The sequence below is a fragment of the Nematolebias whitei genome, chromosome 10 (assembly GCF_014905685.2).
Source record: "Nematolebias whitei isolate Nwh7 chromosome 10, NemWhi1, whole genome shotgun sequence".
NCBI lineage: Eukaryota > Metazoa > Chordata > Actinopteri > Cyprinodontiformes > Rivulidae > Nematolebias > Nematolebias whitei.
The window spans coordinates 30,590,258-30,608,219 of record NC_056507.1 but is presented as its reverse complement, the minus strand read 5'-3'; the positions used below and the strand labels follow the sequence as shown (position 1 = coordinate 30,608,219).

Below are 17,962 nucleotides of genomic sequence, written 5' to 3'. Positions count from 1 at the left end.
TATTAGGCATCAAAGACCCAAAGTGTGACTCTATTGTTTAAATACCACTTATGAGGAGATCCCTGTAGTCATATTTATCTTCCAATGACGATCAAACAAAATTATTATGTCAAATCAATGGAAGCTATTCTGGTGTTGTGTTTGGAAAAAAAACTTTTACAGATCACTGCGCATGCGTGAGAGGGCGGGGCGTGAGCTCAGCGGCTGCCCAGTGCAGCGGTTGGTGTTCGGCTGACATCACAAGTGATACGGAGGTTGTGTGGGTCGCACGCTGGAAGCCGGCGGCTCTCAGAGGGGGAAAATGACACAACGGTCTGGATAAATGGCCATTTTTAAAATGAAGTTCTGCCAGCGATGGCTTCTTTTTGTACTATTTCTTCCTTTATCGAGTAAGTATTGTTGTTTTTTACTGTTAGAGTTGTAAGTAAACCATCGGAAATTATCTTCCCGACCATTACTCGGTGTTTTATCTCTTATATTAGCTACATATTTTAAGACGGATCTGTTTTTGACTCGTTCATTTGAAAGTCTTGATTATATTACCGCAACTTTACTATGTGAACACGTTTTGTCAAATTGGATGCTCAGCTTGAATTAAAAATAATTAATAATAATTACTATGTGTTAAATAAGACATGTAGCATGATAATGTGTTCTGAGAGAACTTCAGTTCAGATAAGTTTTGTATAGCACATGTTGTTTAAGGAGCCATAAGTTTATCTTTGGGTAAAATTTATGTATGACAACATATATTTTGACAAAATAAATGTTTGTAATTGTTACAAAAGTGAGATGAGTATCTGTTGAAATTCAAGTAGAATATTTGGCTTAAAACAGCAAATATTTTGAATAAAATTGACAGAATTTAGAAAAAACTTTTATTTTTTATACAATATATGTATTTTGTTTGCATCTATATATACATATATATATATATATATATATATATTTGAAAATGTCTTCATATTTTTTTTTTCGTAAGGTATAATAGTTGAGTTAGTTTGACGAACTATTCGGTCAAGGACCATTATATTTTGTGCATCCTTTTTAGGTTTTCAAATATATCCATCCCTTAACTAAAGTTACCATTCTCTTCCTGTAGGTATTTTGTGTTTTAGTGAGCTGTCCTTCATCACAGAGCCCAGTGATGTGGCTGTATTACCAAAGGCTCCTGCTGTTTTAGACTGTCAGGCTCATGGGCACCCTCCGGTCACCATCAAGTGGCTGAAGAATGGAGTTAAGCTGGCAGAAAGTGAACACATGAAGTTTCTGCCCAATGGCTCCTTGTTCATACCAAAGATACAGCATACCAAGGAGTATTCAGATGAAGGATTCTACCAGTGCCTCTCTCAAAACCGATATGGAGCTATCTTAAGCCAAAGATCACATCTGACTATCGCAAGTAAGTATGAATAGTGAAACAATTGTGCTGGGTTTTTTTTTTCACAATTGAAACCAAAAAAATGATTGATTAGTGTTCTTGTCCATCTTTTAGCATCAGCATGGTACTTAATGGGTTATAAACCTGGAGATGAGAAGCACATGTCCTCAACACTTGTTTTCTCCCAGCAAAAACCTTAAAGTACTGGTTTATGTGTCAGAGCAGTTATATAAGCTTTTAAGAGATAAGTAAAATAGATGGGGAGTCAATCCAAAAACTCGTAAATACTCCATAAACATGCAGTGTTTTGTCTTTTGAGGAAGACCATCGCTCGTCTACATATGAAGGTAATCTGTAAACACCAGTAAAAAGTTTGAAAGTTGTTCAGATGTTTACAGGACAGCATTGTGACAGCAGACTATGGCTTTGTGTGATTGCAGAATGGTCTGCTACACAGAGGAATCTCTGAAAGGCCATTTGCCTTTCAGCTTTTGTTTGGCTTGCCCCCGACTGCCCTGCAAGAAAAGGCTAGATCTCGGGGCATTTGTTTGTCCACATATCAGTGGACAAGACAGCTGTGTCTATTCAGTGAGCCTGGTCTACCGTGGACTCTTTTTAAAGGTCTTAGAAAGGATATCCCATGGCTGTTGTCATGGGGACTAGAATAGACTTTGCATTTTAGTGATTTTGACACTGACAGTGATTTTGTAGAGCTTTAGAAAACTTTATCTTAATGGAAGGCATTTCAAAGCTGTGTTTTTTTTACTTAAATGCAGTTTATGAATATTGATATGTACACAAAAAACATCTTTATCAATCCTCTTGTCATGATTTTTTCAAAATCAATAATTAGTGTTGCCAAACTCCAGGTTTTTATATCAACTGACCACATAAAATCAAAAACAATCCAAATTCAGGTTTGGTCTGGTATCTAATCTCCATCAGTGAAAGGGTTAAAGGTTTTTGGTCATCTGTGGGCGGGGAGTGGAGGATGGGACTCCTCTTTGCTTCCCTTCTGTCCAGAGATCCCAGGGGTCAAGGGTCAGCAGTGGAAAGGCATTGTGATGTCACAGGCCTGCTCCTGCTGTGGGGGAGCCCTGCTGTTGTATCCCCCAGCCCTCAGTTCCTTGTTTCATTAGATCAGACCCTCTGTTGCCCCTTTTGGAAAGTTCTTTGTCATGTGAGGTCTGAGTTTTCACTGCAGAGTTTTTAGTCCTTTGAAAACATTTTTACATGTAGGAACTATGCTTTGTGGTGTGTGAGCCTTAGACTGCATCACTTTACAACTCCTGCATTTGCACACGTTTAATAGTTGTCTCGTCATCGATACTTACAAAACACGTCAATAAAGTCTTGCATAAGGGATTTATTTCACAGAATGTTAACATCAACACAGAAATCTCCCAAGTCTTTTTTTCTTTTCTTATTTTGGAAAAATCTAATGGTCAACTTTTTAAAATCTGGCTTCAGTTTGGGGTAAAATTGACTGGACTGGGGGTTCAGGAGACCTTTGACCCCTTTGGAGAAACCTTTGTACTGCTTGACCTAAACATTGATTTCTTCTCTACAACAGACGTGACCATATTAGCAGATGGACCACACCTACCACCTGCATCACTGACCCCAGCCAGTCATTATTGTAACTTCCTACCAGTTACCGTGCATTTCACAGTGCATACCAGATAACTGTGTTATTGGGTCAAAACGGCAAGTTCATTCTCAAACTGATACATCTGTTCTGATTTAGGATCTTACTTTCATGTACTAATCCCTGAAAGAAAGAAATGCTTCAAATACAGATGATAGGTTAACAAATTGATCCATAAAGAATCTAAATCAAAGGTTTTGATTAGCCCCAAAACAGAATAATCAGAATGTTTGTACGGTATTTAAAACATGACATGAAATTAAAGCGTTGCTCGGTGGTTTAGCTACCTTAAATCTCAGGGGTATAAAACGTGGAGTTTCAGAGGGATGGCAAGAGTATTGATTTTCTAAAACATGTTATTGACATCGTCTCTGAGTGAGGGGGGAGGGAGGGACTTATCACCTTAATGAATTAAGGTCACTGATGATATGGTATTGAGTGTGCTCCACTTAAATGCACATGGGCGAGTTTATTTCTGGAAAGACTTTTTACAATGTGTAAATATAAACTTGTTGGTTTATGGGCGTCCCCAGCCGTTTATTCATTTATTTTGTTCTAATTAGCAGGATCGAAGTGAAACATTCACATATGACTGTGGTAAAAAACATACAGTTTTAGGGTTTATTGACGTAAAACATCCTTTAAAACCAATGTGTGCTGTCATGTGGAGGTCTCAGCAAATTTCCCTCAGATTAGAATGTGCAATGCTAAAAAATAAAATAAACAAAACAAGAGCTACATCTTAAACCTTTGCTACCATCTGTTAATATGTTAAAAGACAATAAATTTAGCAAAAAATAAAATAAAGTATGGCTTGTTGGCAGGGTTGAAGGAATATGACATCATTAGTGAAATTTGCTAATTGCCTCTGAAACAAACAGACTTCTTGAGCATTGTTTCTTAGACAGATGAGACCAAAGAGGAGATGTTTGTTCATAACTCTTTGTATAATATTTGATTTAAAAAACCCAGAAACTCCTCATGCACAGAGGTGGAGGTGTGATGATTTGGGCCTGTTTTGCAGCCATAGGACTTTAGCATTTTTCAATCATTGTGTGAACTCCTCCGTAGACCAAAGTGTTTTAGAGACAAATGTGAGGCCATCTATCTTACAGCTGAAGCTCAGTCCAAACTGGGTCGTGAATCAAGTTTAAAACAGAATTGACAAAAATAAATAATTAAAGGTTGTGTTGTAATAATGTTGCAATAGCCAGAGTCTGTGATGGGATCGTTAGATGTGAAATCCAACTAAACCTCAGTAAACTGAAGAAAGAGTTTAAAGAATCATGAGCCTAAAATCATCCTCAGCAGCAGGAGGGACTGGTAATATAAGGTCATAAAGAAAATTATTGTTTCCTGTTATTGGGGCTAAAGTATTGCATTGTGTGGGTTTAGCACACTGCTTCTACATGTTGGCATTGTTTTTGTGTTGTTGCTTATCTAAAGTTGTATACTGTTTGCAATATACATCTGCTATGAATCAGAGGATGTTTATTATGTTCTGATGTGTAAAACCTGAAATAATGTGTAACTATTTCTTACAATTAAAAAGCTGTAAAATGTGTGCAGCATGAAACAAACAAAAAGTTAAGTTTAAAGTTACATTTTGTTTGAGAGAAACGAGGCTTGTGTTTATGTCCCATTATTGTCTGTCCCTTTCAATTGCTTGCAGTTCTTTTTATGCAAAGTGCATTGATTATTTTTATCTATAATCCTGCATCATTCACTGTCATTCCTAAATTGATCCATTGATTGGGCCAGCAAGTCACAATGAGACACTATCCCTCATGTGCACAAAACAGGTGGTGTCTTAAAAAGATTAATTCTCTCATTGGATCAGAAACATTTATCATAATCAGTTCATTACTTGCATAAGACTAGCATTACACAGTTTCAGAAAGACTAGTTAAGTGAGATTTGTTTTCAGGTGTTATTACTGACAGGTGTGCTTATTTCATTCACAGGGATCACAGGATTTGAAATACACCCTGTGTCCATGGTGGTTTCTGAAGGCTCTGTTGCACGATTTTCCTGTGCAGTCAATTCAACTCCTTCTGCCACCATCACGTGGGCGTTCAACCAAAGCACACTGCCAGTACAAACAGACAGGTGCTTAAACACATTTTCTTTTTTTACTTTTGACAAAAACTTCTTCTTATTTTTGTAAAAAAAAAGTAGTTCCTAAGTATACCCTCTATTTTGTCCCTAATTACAATGTTTTTATGTGCTCAGAATAACTGTTTTGCTCAATGGCGTACTCCAAATTCACAATGTGCAACTTGAAGATGCTGGACAATATCAATGTGTGGCAACTAACATCGGCAGCCGTTTAAAGAGCAGAGAGGCCACGCTGACAGTCAGCAAAGGTACAGTAACTGCAGTAACAGAACGTTTTAACTCCAAATTATTTGTTGTAACATTCTTGCTTTCTTTTCAAGATTCAGGCCCTAAACCACGTCAGAGGCCTCGAATCATTGCTGGACCTCAAAACATCACCACGTCCTTTCACCAAACTGTAGTATTGGAGTGTGTGGCCACAGGCAATCCATCCCCCATCATCTCCTGGAGCCGTGCTGACAGTAAACCCATCGATGTTTACAATGCCAAAGTGCTGGGAAATGGGAATCTGGTTATTACTGATGTTAATTCCAAGCACAGTGGAGTCTACGTCTGCAGGGCCTCTACACCTGGAACCCGCAACCACACTACGGCAGCAGCTAACCTCACAGTTCTAGGTTTCAACAATTCCTTACACCTACTCCTTGTAAAAGTGTTAAATGCAAACTGCCATACAGGTAGTTTTGTGTGGCTTAGTAATTCTAAGCATTAGACCGTGTTCTCATCAGTTTTTGCTTAAACGTGTTTCAGTGCCACCGACCATTGTTGAGATCCCTGAGAGTCAAACCCGTCCAAGAGCGGGCACCGCCCGATTTATGTGCCAAGCAGAGGGAGTGCCATCGCCACGCATCAGCTGGCTAAAGAATGGAGAGGAGGTTCACTTAAATGGGAGGATTAAAATGTATAACAGGTACTTCATATCAGCAGTGATGGTCAGAGTTAAGCACACATTAGTACTTTTAAAAAGACTTGCCTAGATGAAATAAAAATATATCTTCATAGTTCCTGTATGTAGATTTTCTTAATGTTTATTTTTATTTTGCAGTAAATTGGTGATCACCCAGATTATCCCTGAAGACGACGCCATCTATCAGTGCATGGCAGAGAATGAACAGGGTTCTGTGCTGTCTTTGGCCCGCCTCATCGTTGTCATGTCCGAGGACAGGCCCAGTGCACCCAGGAATATCCACGCTGAGACCATCTCCAGTTCTGCCATCTTACTTGCCTGGGAGAGACCTCTCTACAATGCAGACAAAGTTATTGCCTATTCCATCCATTATATGAAGGCAGAAGGTGAGACTAAGATATAAACTTTTTTTTATATTCTCATCATTTGAGCTTGATGACAGTTGGTCCTAAACTCTGAGGGATGGAAGTGTGAGAAGATGCAAGGTCATTGTTAACATCTGTAAGCTACATCACTGTTTCATGCAATCAGCGTTTCCCAGTTGAAGGCCATCTGCTGTCTCTGCATAGAGCAGAGGTCAAGGGGGATTCAGAATGGCAACTTCAGTCAAATAACAGGCTTGGCTGGCCCATTGTCCACTCTCCTGCTCTGCTTCCTCTTAAAGGGACAGGGTCGCTAAGTTTCAGTCTTGCAAACCAATTCAAATAGATTTTTTCACCTAAACCACAAAATATAATGAAGTGAACACATATAAAGTGAAGTTTTTATGTTTAATGGAGTTTCTTTCAATGGTCAGAAAGTATTTATGAGTTTGTACCTTGCATTATATGTTTACTGAAAAGATAAGCATCACTCTTTTTAGACGATTATTCAAGTTATTTGTTTTTTTATGTCAGGTTTAAACAATGAAGAATACCAAGTTGTTATTGGCAATGACACAACCAGTTACATCATCGATGACCTGGAGCCGGCACGCAACTACAGCTTTTACATTGTGGCTTATATGCCAATGGGAGCCAGTCGAATGTCTGACCAAGTTAACCAACACACCCTGGAGGATGGTAAGCACAAAACACTGAGACTGCAAATTATATAATTCTGTTGTGCATTTTAAGCCTGATTATAAAGTGTGTTCTTTATATTTGTTAGGAAACTGTGACCACATGAATGTGATGTATTATGTAAAAATTTTCCCATATTTTTCTGCAGTACCTCTGCGTACCCCAGAGTTAACTCTGACCAGCCACAGTTCTGCAGACATCCAGGTGAGCTGGCAGCCACTACCAGCCAAGATTAGCCGTGGGCGTATGATGGCCTACAGACTTTCCTATCGCACCGCGACCGATGATACTGTCACAAATGTGGAGCTACCACACAACAGCACTGAATATCGCTTAGAGGGACTACAGCCAGACACCATTTATCTTCTCCGCATGGCTGCAGCCACACGTGTGGGTTGGTGCGAGCCCTCAGCATGGACCTCACACCGTACACCCAAGATCTCCAGCAACAAAGGTAAACCTGCCAGAGCCTGAGAACAAAGTGTAGTCATGATTTTTTTAATTGATTTTTTTTTTATGTAAAATCATATTAGATTCAAACATTTGGTAAATAAAAACACAAATAGTGTTATTTGTCACACTTTGCTTATTGCTGTTGGAGTGTGGTTCCCCAGAGTTCATGCAGTGTGTTTGGTATAATAGTAGAGTTTGCTCATGTAGCATTGTCCCACACTCTTTGTGATGGTTACCCAGAAACCTTTGCCCCTCGCTGTCAGTAATTTTAGAGTGGCCTCAGTCACGGATCATAAAGAGGGCCTCAGGCTTCTATGTGGGGGGAAGAATTGCCCATTTTAATGACCCACTGGGAAGGGGGAGGATTTTGTCCTCTAAATCTAAATTTTATGCAAAAAATATTTATGTATACTTAATAATCATATATGTGAATATAGATGCAGAGTACCACATCAGAGATAATAGTTTTTGGATTTAGGAAAATGTATTTGTTGTTAAATATATTTTGGTAATATATAAATAATACTCAACAAATGAAATTGTATTGATCCCACACTTTCTTTCTCTGTCCCCTTCTCGTAGTGCCTTCAGCCCCAGTTCTTCAGCTCGAGCCTCTAAACTGCACTTCTATTGTGGCTCGCTGGCAGATCTCCCCAGATTCAGTTGCTGTTCAGGGTTTCCGGGTGTGTTACCATGAAGAAGGCCAGCCAGAGCAGCCTAGCACCCTGCTGCAAGCTCAAACCTACACCCACACCATTGGTGGCCTTGGTGAGTAACGAGAAGAAAGAAAAACGCACATGGATGTATTTGACTATCTTTGTGAATGTCTGCAAATTAGACATAGAGTGACCCATGGGTTCTCACTCAGATGGATCGTTTTCGTGTCCCCTAATTTGATTCAGTGGCCAGCTGAATGCTGCATTTGCATTTCCACCCTCTGTCCTGATCAATATGAGCCGACCTCTTGTCTAACCAGCAGCCCTTCTCTAGTGTTCCTCTGATATTGTTTGAGATCAGGCTCCCAGGGTTAGAGGTCAGTAACCAGATGTCCCTCCCACCACCGGATTCCCATCCCAAGGCTTGCTTAATTATGCTCAGCCATTGTGTTCAATCCTGACCCAAACTTGCCCTGGTAAGACCCTGACTATCACCTCCCTTTAGCTGGACACTGGTGCAGCCAAACAAAGACTCCTGGGATGGACCAAAGCTGGACAAAGCCTTCAACCAGTCTTGGATTAATGACCCTGCCCCCACTGGTCATCTGGCTATGTAAATAACAGCTATCTCTAATGTTACCCTAATTATGCTGAAAAAAAAAAAGTAAAAAGTGATACAAATGTTGTTTTTAAGAGCACAGTTCATACAAAACCATGAGTGCAAAATCTGATTCAATTTCAGTAATTGTTTTAATTTTTACCCTAACTATATGAACTCAGAACTTTATAGAAATTCAGAACATTTGCTGGTTTTTACTCCATATCTTTTTGCTTCATACTCAGTTGTGGGTTCTGTCCATCTATGCTGTTACCCCAAGTTTAAGGCTATAACACAAAGACAATGGCAGTGGGAAAAATAGGTGAAAAAAGGGGAAACAAAGGGGACTACCTCCTGTCCCACAACCCTACGTCCAGATTCCTTCTGCTCTATGTTGGCCTGACTTGGTGACCCCAGTAAACCCCCACCAAGTCCCATGGGCCTAGGATCCCAGCAGCTGAACACTGCGCATGGCCCAGCCCCCAAAATGGGCCTGGACACTCTGCTGTCATTGGTCAATACCTAAAGGCTGACCTTTCACACTCGAGGCATAAAACAAATTTAAACACTGCCTAAAAAGCGTCCTGATTTAGAGAGCCTGGGGCAGTGGTGGTTTTTCAAGTTGCAACACGTTTTCAAAGGAAACGTTCAGTCTCAGACCTCAGTCTTATTTCTGGCCTCTGGTTGAATCTGTGGATCTCATCTCTTCTGTTTTTATCTGTTTTAGTTTATGCTGTTTTGGCATGTGTGTAAAAGACTATAATTTATTATATTTTATTTTAAACCCCATCATAAGATTTGGGTTTTATGGTGATGATGTACTTTTAGCTATGCCACTGGATTCACCGGGGCTCGATCTTTCTCATGCTCCTCACAAAGAACAACGCATGACAAATGAGAGGATGAGGTAACACTGTCCATTGTCCATGCACGGCCACATAAATCATGAATACTCTCACTCCCACTGCTTAGTTGTGTGTCCTTTCTCAAATTTATTTCTAAGTGGTTGCTCTGTCTCTGCTCCTTATTATGTGAGGTTTTGACATTTTTGGACAAAAGATGCTTTGCTCCATGGTTGAAGTTCAAATGTTTGTTTGTGTGTTTTAGCGAGGCATAGCTGAAAATATATTTTTTCTTTGTGTTTTTGTTTCAGACCCAAGGAGAAAGTATCATGTCAAGATTCAAGCTGTCAGTAAAGCTGGAGATGGCTATCAGACAGACCAAACAATTAGTACTCCGGGATGTGTGTGTGAGTACATGAGCCTAGAGTTGATTTAAATCCGCTTGTCTCTGAATATTGTTACTTTTTTTAATGTTGTTTTTTTGTTTTGTATCTCTCAGCGGCTAGAGACCAAGTGGCAGCAGCCCCTCCCCCTCCACATCAAGTCACTGTCTTAACCAGCAACTCATCTGCTGTGTCTCTGCGTTGGAGTCATCCTGCTTTTGCTCCTGGGAAAGCTGTCAGCTATACAGTCCGCTGTACACCTGTGGGCACACATAACGTCTCTGCTATACTCTACCAGCAAACGTGAGCCCCTCATAAAGCTGCTGTTTCTTCCCTGACAGAAACAATTTATTGTATACGTCTATAAATACAGACATGGGATGAATGTGTTAAAGATTATACCCTGTCAAAGACTTACCCTCTCCATTATATGACTGTTTTTTGCAGCACCAAGCAAAGTGTGATTGTTCAGAATTTGATTCCGAACACTCGCTATGAGTTTGTAGTGCGTCTGCATGTGGACCAGATGTCAAGCCCCTGGAGTTTGGTGGTTTACCATCAGACCCTGCCAGCAGGTAATAAATTGGACATGACTGTAGCATAAGAATTTCATGATTATGCTCCCTTCACTGCAGTTAATTATTTCCTCTAGTGTCCAGGCTCATTTCAGATTACTTTGTTTATGACCATGAATCCTGTGTCTGTAGCACCTAGTCAACCTCCTGCAGGAGTACGAGTAACTCTGATTGAGGACGACACTGCCCTGGTGTCCTGGAGGGAGCCCACAGAGACCAATGTGGTGGTCACACACTATACCATCCTATACACCTCACAGAAAGCTTGGATGGCCGGGCACTGGCAGAGGATACAAAGAGAGGGTAAGCACTCTGTTTGATTACTTAATGTGTGAACTCTTCGCCAGACAGCAGCTTTGCAAAGCTGAATTTTACCAACATGTTTAATAATAGTTATGCATTAAAGTCAAACAGGAGACGAAGTAGGAGAAAACTGGTGAATACTTATGTTTAACAAAAAGTACTGTTAAACCACAAGGAGGCTCTGACATGGTTTCAGTCGAATGCAGTTTTTCTCTATTAACGTTTTAAGATTGCTTATGTTCTGTTTTAAATTTAGCTGATTATCATTGCTTGAGCCAGTCACATAAATACTTTTACAACAAATTCTAGTTTGTGTTGTATCTCCTAAGCTCTACTTCATCTTCTGTAAGCAGGTGTTCAATAAAAATGTAAGTATTTAAGTGTAACATGATAGCTTTTCTGAACTTTTTTGTTTGTTTTTTGATTGCAGGAAGTCATACAATGGCCCTGTTAGAGAAGCTGGAGCCAGGGAGTATCTACCTGGTGAAGTTATGCGCCTCCAACAGGGTCGGTGACGGACCTTTCTCTGACACTGTGGAACTGGCTCTAAAGCATGGACATGTCCACCGCAGCAAGAACCCCAGGCACTCCGACTCCCTCCCTGATACAGCAGGTCAGCAACATAAAACACAGAAGCATCCAACATGATGGATGAGATGGATGGATGTGAAGCATTTTAGTGAACCTGTTTTCTTTTTCACATTGAGCTTTTAGTTACAGTTTTTTACTTTATACTTGAAGAAAAGTAAGTGCTGTTCTTATTCTGGATTAAAAACGTTTGAATTTAGATTAACTTTCTGTCTTTAGTGCAAAACTACATCAGTAATGCCACTCGTGTGTTGATTTAATTTAATATATTTATAGCATTTTGTAAAGGTTTATTATTTATATGACTAAAGCTGAAGGTGTGTTACAAAAGATATTCATCAATACTGTAGTAAAAGTCCAGCAGCTGATACTTGTTTGTGTATCTTGGAATGATCTAAAATAAATTTGTGATGCAACAGTTTTGCTAAACGTATTCATAGTTTTATTCTTAGAAGGAGTTAGGAGTTCCAAGCAACATTTTGACACAAACATCTTATTCAGCTGAAGCAGAAAGTGCATATTTATGAATACTAATGGTAAAGTTGATGCAGTGTTTTCTCTTTACTTACTACAGTCAATGCTAGTCAACGAAACTTTGATAAAAATTGCCACAGAATTCAGTTTTTAGGAAATTTATATATTTAAAGAATCATTATTTGGACTATTAAAAAAAATCATTAAAACTATCTCCTCATCAGTATTTGAATTGTTTCACCCATGAAAAATATTTAATCAGCAATGTGAAATGTTTTGTTTTTATCCTCCAGTGTTTTCTGATGATCTATACCACATAGACCAGAGGTCCATGACAGGGATTATGGTTGGTGTGAGCATTGCATTAACCTGTATCGCCATGTGTGCCCTGATCCTGATCAGCAAGGGCAAACCAAGGTACTAGATATCCTTGAAGGCAAAAAGAAAAATATAGCATAAGCATGTGCATAAAGTGTATCATTGTGTGACTAACAGAAAATCATCCAGTGCCAAAGGGATTGCTGTGGGAGCATCTGAAGTTTCACATTCTGGTTTGCCGCTGCCCAGTGACTACCACTCGGAGAACGTTGAGGCCCTTTTACCGATGATAAGTGACTTCATAGATGCAAAGGTGAGACAACAAGTGACTGCTGGTCTTTTAGTTTCTGTATGATTACATTCTTGTGCTTATGTTTGTTCCAGGGTGGATCTAATATTGTCATAAATAGTGCCGGTCCAGTCAGCAATAAGATCCAAAGCAGCAGGTGGCTGCTTTTCAAAAGTGACATCCAAGCTCCACCTTCAACTGATGTAAGTGGCGTCAAATTGTTCAAGTCATCCAGACTTTTGTCGGGTTTATTTTACCCTGTTTTACTTTTGTCACTGTCTCTTTAGGCTGAAACAAAAGCCAGCTTGTACGAGGCTGGTAAAACTGTTCTGAGATACGACGAACGTCTTGGCTCAGCGCCTCTGCCCCTTTCGTCCCAGGAGATGCTCTTCGGACCTCTTCACTCAAAGAAACCTCACACCGATGAGGGCAGCCAAGAAACAGGAGATTCTGGACACTACTCCAACGAAGAAAGCAACGAGGAGATGAGCAACCCCCCAACCACCCACAGTTCAATAACTGGATCTTCGGGGTCAGATAGCGGTCCTGCTGGTGCTGAGCTGAAGCACTCTTTTAAAGTGGAAACAGAAACGATGCACCTCTTCCATCGTGTCGCCTCTGATGCTTCCTGGCCTTCCAGCTCCTCAGATGACTCTCTTCCCGCCCCGCACACTCTCACAGCAGCCAGCACCTGACCTCACCGGGCCTGGGTCTGCACTTCGGCGGCCAAAGCTAAGCCACTTCTACCTCATTCACTTCCTGAGAGGAGCCCCTTCGTGACAGACAAGGGTTCAGGAAGTCAGCTGCTGCAATGGAAGAATGTGCATTCGCTTTGGACGTTCCTACCTCAGGATTTAGTATGAATGTCTTTTGAAACAGTTTTTTTTTTACAACTTTCTACCTGTTTGTGTGTTTGGCAGTATCTGTCCTAACCAAAGCTCACCCATGATGAATGTTAAAAAAAAAAAGTCCAAATGTACTGGGATGCATTTGCATTATATTTAATGGCCTTTCCACTAGAGCGAAAGATGTAGTGGATTCCCCCCTTTTTGACGGATTATCTACCTCGATGTCCCGTTCTTTAAATTCCTCCTGTTCACCACAAACTCTGCAGTATTATCTAACACTCAGGGGACAAAGTAAAACGCTTCAGTTTTGCATCTTTTAACGTCCTATAAAGTATCGCGTTCTACTTTTTTATTTTCATGGTTGAAAGAGCTTTTGTTTCACTTTTTTTTGTCTTTGTTGTGAATATGACAAGTGCATTAGATTTTGTCAAACAATTTTTTAGCTTTATCAGCTTTTTTAGTGCACTGAAATCAAAGCTTTAACATGGCCTTATAATAGAAAGGGCTTTACTATAAATGATTAGATCCAAAGACAGAAAGAAACTGTACCCAAAGAATTTTTCGATGATACAAAAGAAGCTAAAGGCAACCAAAAATATAGCCGATGAACACTGAGCGAGTGTTTGCCAAAATATTGTGTTTGCCAGAGATGTAAAAAGTTCTTCAAATGATGCTATTTCTCTGTGTAAATGTTTTTAGTGCTTTACTCTGGTGAAAGCTTTAGCACAAGCCTTGTGCTCCACCTGCCTTCTAGACCATTGCTATTATCCAAAGAGTTGTCTTCTTCCTCAGATGGGTACGGCTTATTTTATATACAGTTGATCCTTGGTACGCCGCGGTGGAAAGTATTGTCACAAGACCAAAGATCCGGTGTGTCCTGCCAGTGACGAATGATCAGAGTTATTCCTATTAATCATTTGTCACAGTTCATTATGAAATAATTTTTGTAAGGATGAAGATTTCTCTTCTTCTCTTTGGTATATTTCCTGTCCAGGGGAGACAGTGAAGGATTCTGACTATCATAATGGAAACCCTCTTAGCGAAGAGCAACATAATCATTTTTTACATCTTTGTAAAACAAATAATCCTGACCAAAGGATCCATCGTTGTTATATAGTGATTTCATTTGGTTTTCATTTACATTGCATATGTGATTTGATGATTTCCAATAAGTTTGGTTACTAGAAAGGCCTGTTCAAATTATTTTAAGCTTGAAATGTAAGAACTTCTGATTGATTTTTAGGTCACATTGGAAAAAATAAGCTCTAGATTGAACTTTTTTAGCATAATGTTGGAAACCAAAACATTTCTCAGATCGTAATGTGACATTTTCCAAAACAAATTCAATTCATCGGCGTGATGATTTCCATAAAATGTGAATTTGGAAGCCCATGGTACCATTGCTGTTACTGGTTTTTGATACTGGTGTAGAATGTAGATTTTACTGTTATTTAAGTTTTCCAATGTTTTTGATTTTGAGTACCAAAATACAATTTTTTAAACCAAAGTGAGCAACAAAATATAAGATTTTATGTGATGAAATGTTGCAACAGACTTTTTTGATACTCTCAAATATGTGACAAAGGTTAGGTAATAAAATTGTTCTTGAAAAACAAACCCTTTGTGTTGTTTCTTTATGTTGAATCAGTGATTGCCCGCCTCCAAAAGCAACAAAATTTTTGCCCATGTTTGTGTTTGTTTTAAGCATCAGCAAAATATGTCATGAAGCTGTATACAAATTTTAATAAAACACAAATTACCCATTGCATCTACAACTGATTTTCTTTTGGAGTCAGCCCCATTCAAGACAGCTGGCATAGCCCTGTAACCTTAGTATAAACACAAAAACCTAGATATGAATGTAAATGTTGGTGGGGTGGTAGCTGAGCATCATCTAACACGTACTCTGAGTGCTTACACATGGTGCAATATTTATATTTAAAACTGTTGGGCAAAAATGGTAGGAGTCAACCCTGACAAGAACACAAGCCTTTGAACCCCCCTCCCACCCCCCGTAGCCCTTCTCATAAACAGGTGAGCCCAGCCAGCTCTTCATAACCTCATGCAGGACGCGGGATAAGGAGTGCCAAAATCCAGGACCCCCGTCCAAATTGGGACAGTGGAAAACACGTATTTTTCCCCCGTTTCATTTTTAAAGATGATGGAAATTGGTGGCAGCGACGGAGGGCTTTAATCCATGTCTGTTTCACTTGGTTGTCCACTGGACGGTGGCGCAGTTGGTATAACTGCCGCCTCTCAGCTAGAAGGTCGCTTATTCAAATCCTGGCGGACGGACACGACCTTTTTGTGTGGAGTGTGAATGTTCTCTCCGTGCATACATGGGCTTTCTCCGTGTACTCCGGTTTCCTCCCACAGACCAAAAACATGCATGTTAGACTGATGGGTAACTTTAAATTGTCTCTAGGTGTGAGTGAGAGTGAATGGTTGTTTGTTTTGTTTGTCTCTATGTGTCCCTGTGATGGACTAGAGACCTGTCCAGGTTTTCCCTGTGATGGACTGGAGACCTGTCCAGGTTTTCCCTGTGATGGACTGGAGACCTGTCCAGGGTGTCCCTGTGACGGACTGGAGACCTGTCCAGGTTTTCCCTGTGATGGACTGGAGACCTGTCCAGGGTGTCCCTGTAATGGACTGGAGACCTGTCCAGGGTGTCCCTCACCTCTCGCACAGTGACTGCTGGATATGAACACCAGTGACCCCATGACCTGAAAAGGAAGAAGTCGGTAAAGATAACGGATGGATAACAGGAGCACTGCAAAGAAGAGAATTGGCACATTCACATGTGTATTGCTGTTCTGAGGTCCAGACTCCTTTGAACTACACAAATGGGTGAGTGGAGGAACCACCACAGAGAAATTCCAGCAGAAACATCTGTAATAGCCAACCAATCCTAGAAACCGCCAGAGTTCATGTCTAGTGGTGGGCACACGGTAGCTCAGAACTGCTTCCACCTTTGTGAAAACAGGAAACACTTGACCCTGTCACACTTGCTTACCCAGTACTTTACGACAGCCTTTCCAAACTCGCACTTTGCCAAATTCAGGGTCAGGGAGGCCAGGGCTAAATGGGTAATAATAATAATAATATAATAATAATCATCATTTTATTTAAAAAGCGCCTTTCAGGACACCCAAGGACACTTTACAGTAAGAAACATATCAGAAAGATTGTGTAAAAACAAACAACAAGCACAGTGCAAAGATCAACAGGAATAAACTGAAATATAAAATACATAAAGAATATAAAATACATACAGCAAAGTTAAGGATAAGCGAGTCTAAAGAGATGTGTTTTCAGAGCAGACTTGAATAGAGACAGAGAGGTGGTGTTTCTTAAGTCAGGGGGTAGAGAGTTCCAGGGATGAGGGGCAGAGCAGGTGAAGGCCCTGCTGCCCATGGTGGAGAGGCGGGCAGAGGGTACATGGAGGTGTAGTGAAGAGAAGGATCTGAGGGAGTGAGAGAGGATGAAGATGTGTAGGTCAGATAGATACGGAGGGGCAAGGTTGTGGATAGCTTTGAAAGTGAGAAGAATTTTGAAGACGATTTGTAATTTAACTGGGAGCCAGTGGAGCTGCTGCAGGACTGGAGTGATGTGGTTATAGGAGGAGGTTTGAGTGATGACACAGGCAGCTGAGTTTTGGACCATTTGCAGCATCTGAAAAGATTTGTTGGGGAGGCCATAAAGAATGAAGTTGCAGTAGTCAATCCAGGAAGTCACAAGACTGTGCACAAGGATGGCTGTGGAGTGGGGTGTGAGAGAAGGACGGAGACGGTTAATATTTCGGAGATGGAAAAAGGCAGACCGAGTGACGTTGTTGATGTGTGAAGTGAAGAAGAGAGTGGTGTCGAGGATGACACCAAGACTCTTGACCTCAGGCGAGGGGGATAGCAGAGAGTTGTTAAAGGGGATGAGAAGATGTTCTGATTTTGAAATAGTTTTTGGTACCAACAAAAATGATTTCTGTTTTGTTACTGTTTAGTTGAAGGAAATTGTTAGAAAACCAGTGATTTAGCTCATTGAGACAGTCGGTGAGGATGGAGGGTGGGTGGGTGGAGTTTGGGTTTGTTGGTAGAGCTGTGTGTCATCAGCATAACAGTGGAAATGGACACCAAATTTGTGGAAGATGTGACCTAGAGGAAGGAAGTAAATGATGAAGGGGAGGTGTCCAAGGACAGAGCCTTGGGGGACACCCGTGGAGATGAGGGAAGACTGGGAACGAAAGGATTTAAGCTGAATGATTTGAGTGCAGTCATAGAGATAAGATTTGAACCATTCTAATGGAGTATCTGAGATGCCAGTGGAGGTTAGTCTGTTGAGGAGGATAGAATGACAGATTGTGTCGAAGGTAGAACTTAGATCCAGTAAAATGAGGATAGACAGAAGAGCAGAGTCAGCAGCAAGAAGAAGGTCATTAGTTATTTTTATTAGAGCTGTTTCGGTGCTATGGTGGGGGTGAAAACCAGATTGAAACTCTTCATAAATGTTATTGTTGGATAGGTGAG

General features: G+C 40.4%; 1 protein-coding gene across 1 annotated transcript; it reads left to right on the top strand.

Moving 5' to 3' along the window:
• The first annotated feature begins 322 nt into the window (after window positions 1-322).
• LOC119416342 (protogenin B) lies at window positions 323-13,289 on the top strand. Its single transcript, XM_037683574.1, has 19 exons — window positions 323-389; window positions 1,103-1,402; window positions 4,994-5,138; window positions 5,262-5,395; window positions 5,468-5,764; window positions 5,898-6,057; window positions 6,193-6,440; window positions 6,951-7,115; window positions 7,264-7,569; window positions 8,151-8,336; window positions 9,976-10,071; window positions 10,164-10,350; window positions 10,495-10,622; window positions 10,755-10,925; window positions 11,356-11,538; window positions 12,281-12,404; window positions 12,483-12,618; window positions 12,690-12,797; window positions 12,882-13,289. The coding sequence occupies exons 1-19, from the start codon at window positions 323-325 to the stop codon at window positions 13,287-13,289; spliced, it is 3,549 nt and encodes a 1,182-aa protein (XP_037539502.1).
• The last annotated feature ends 4,673 nt before the right edge of the window (window positions 13,290-17,962 follow it).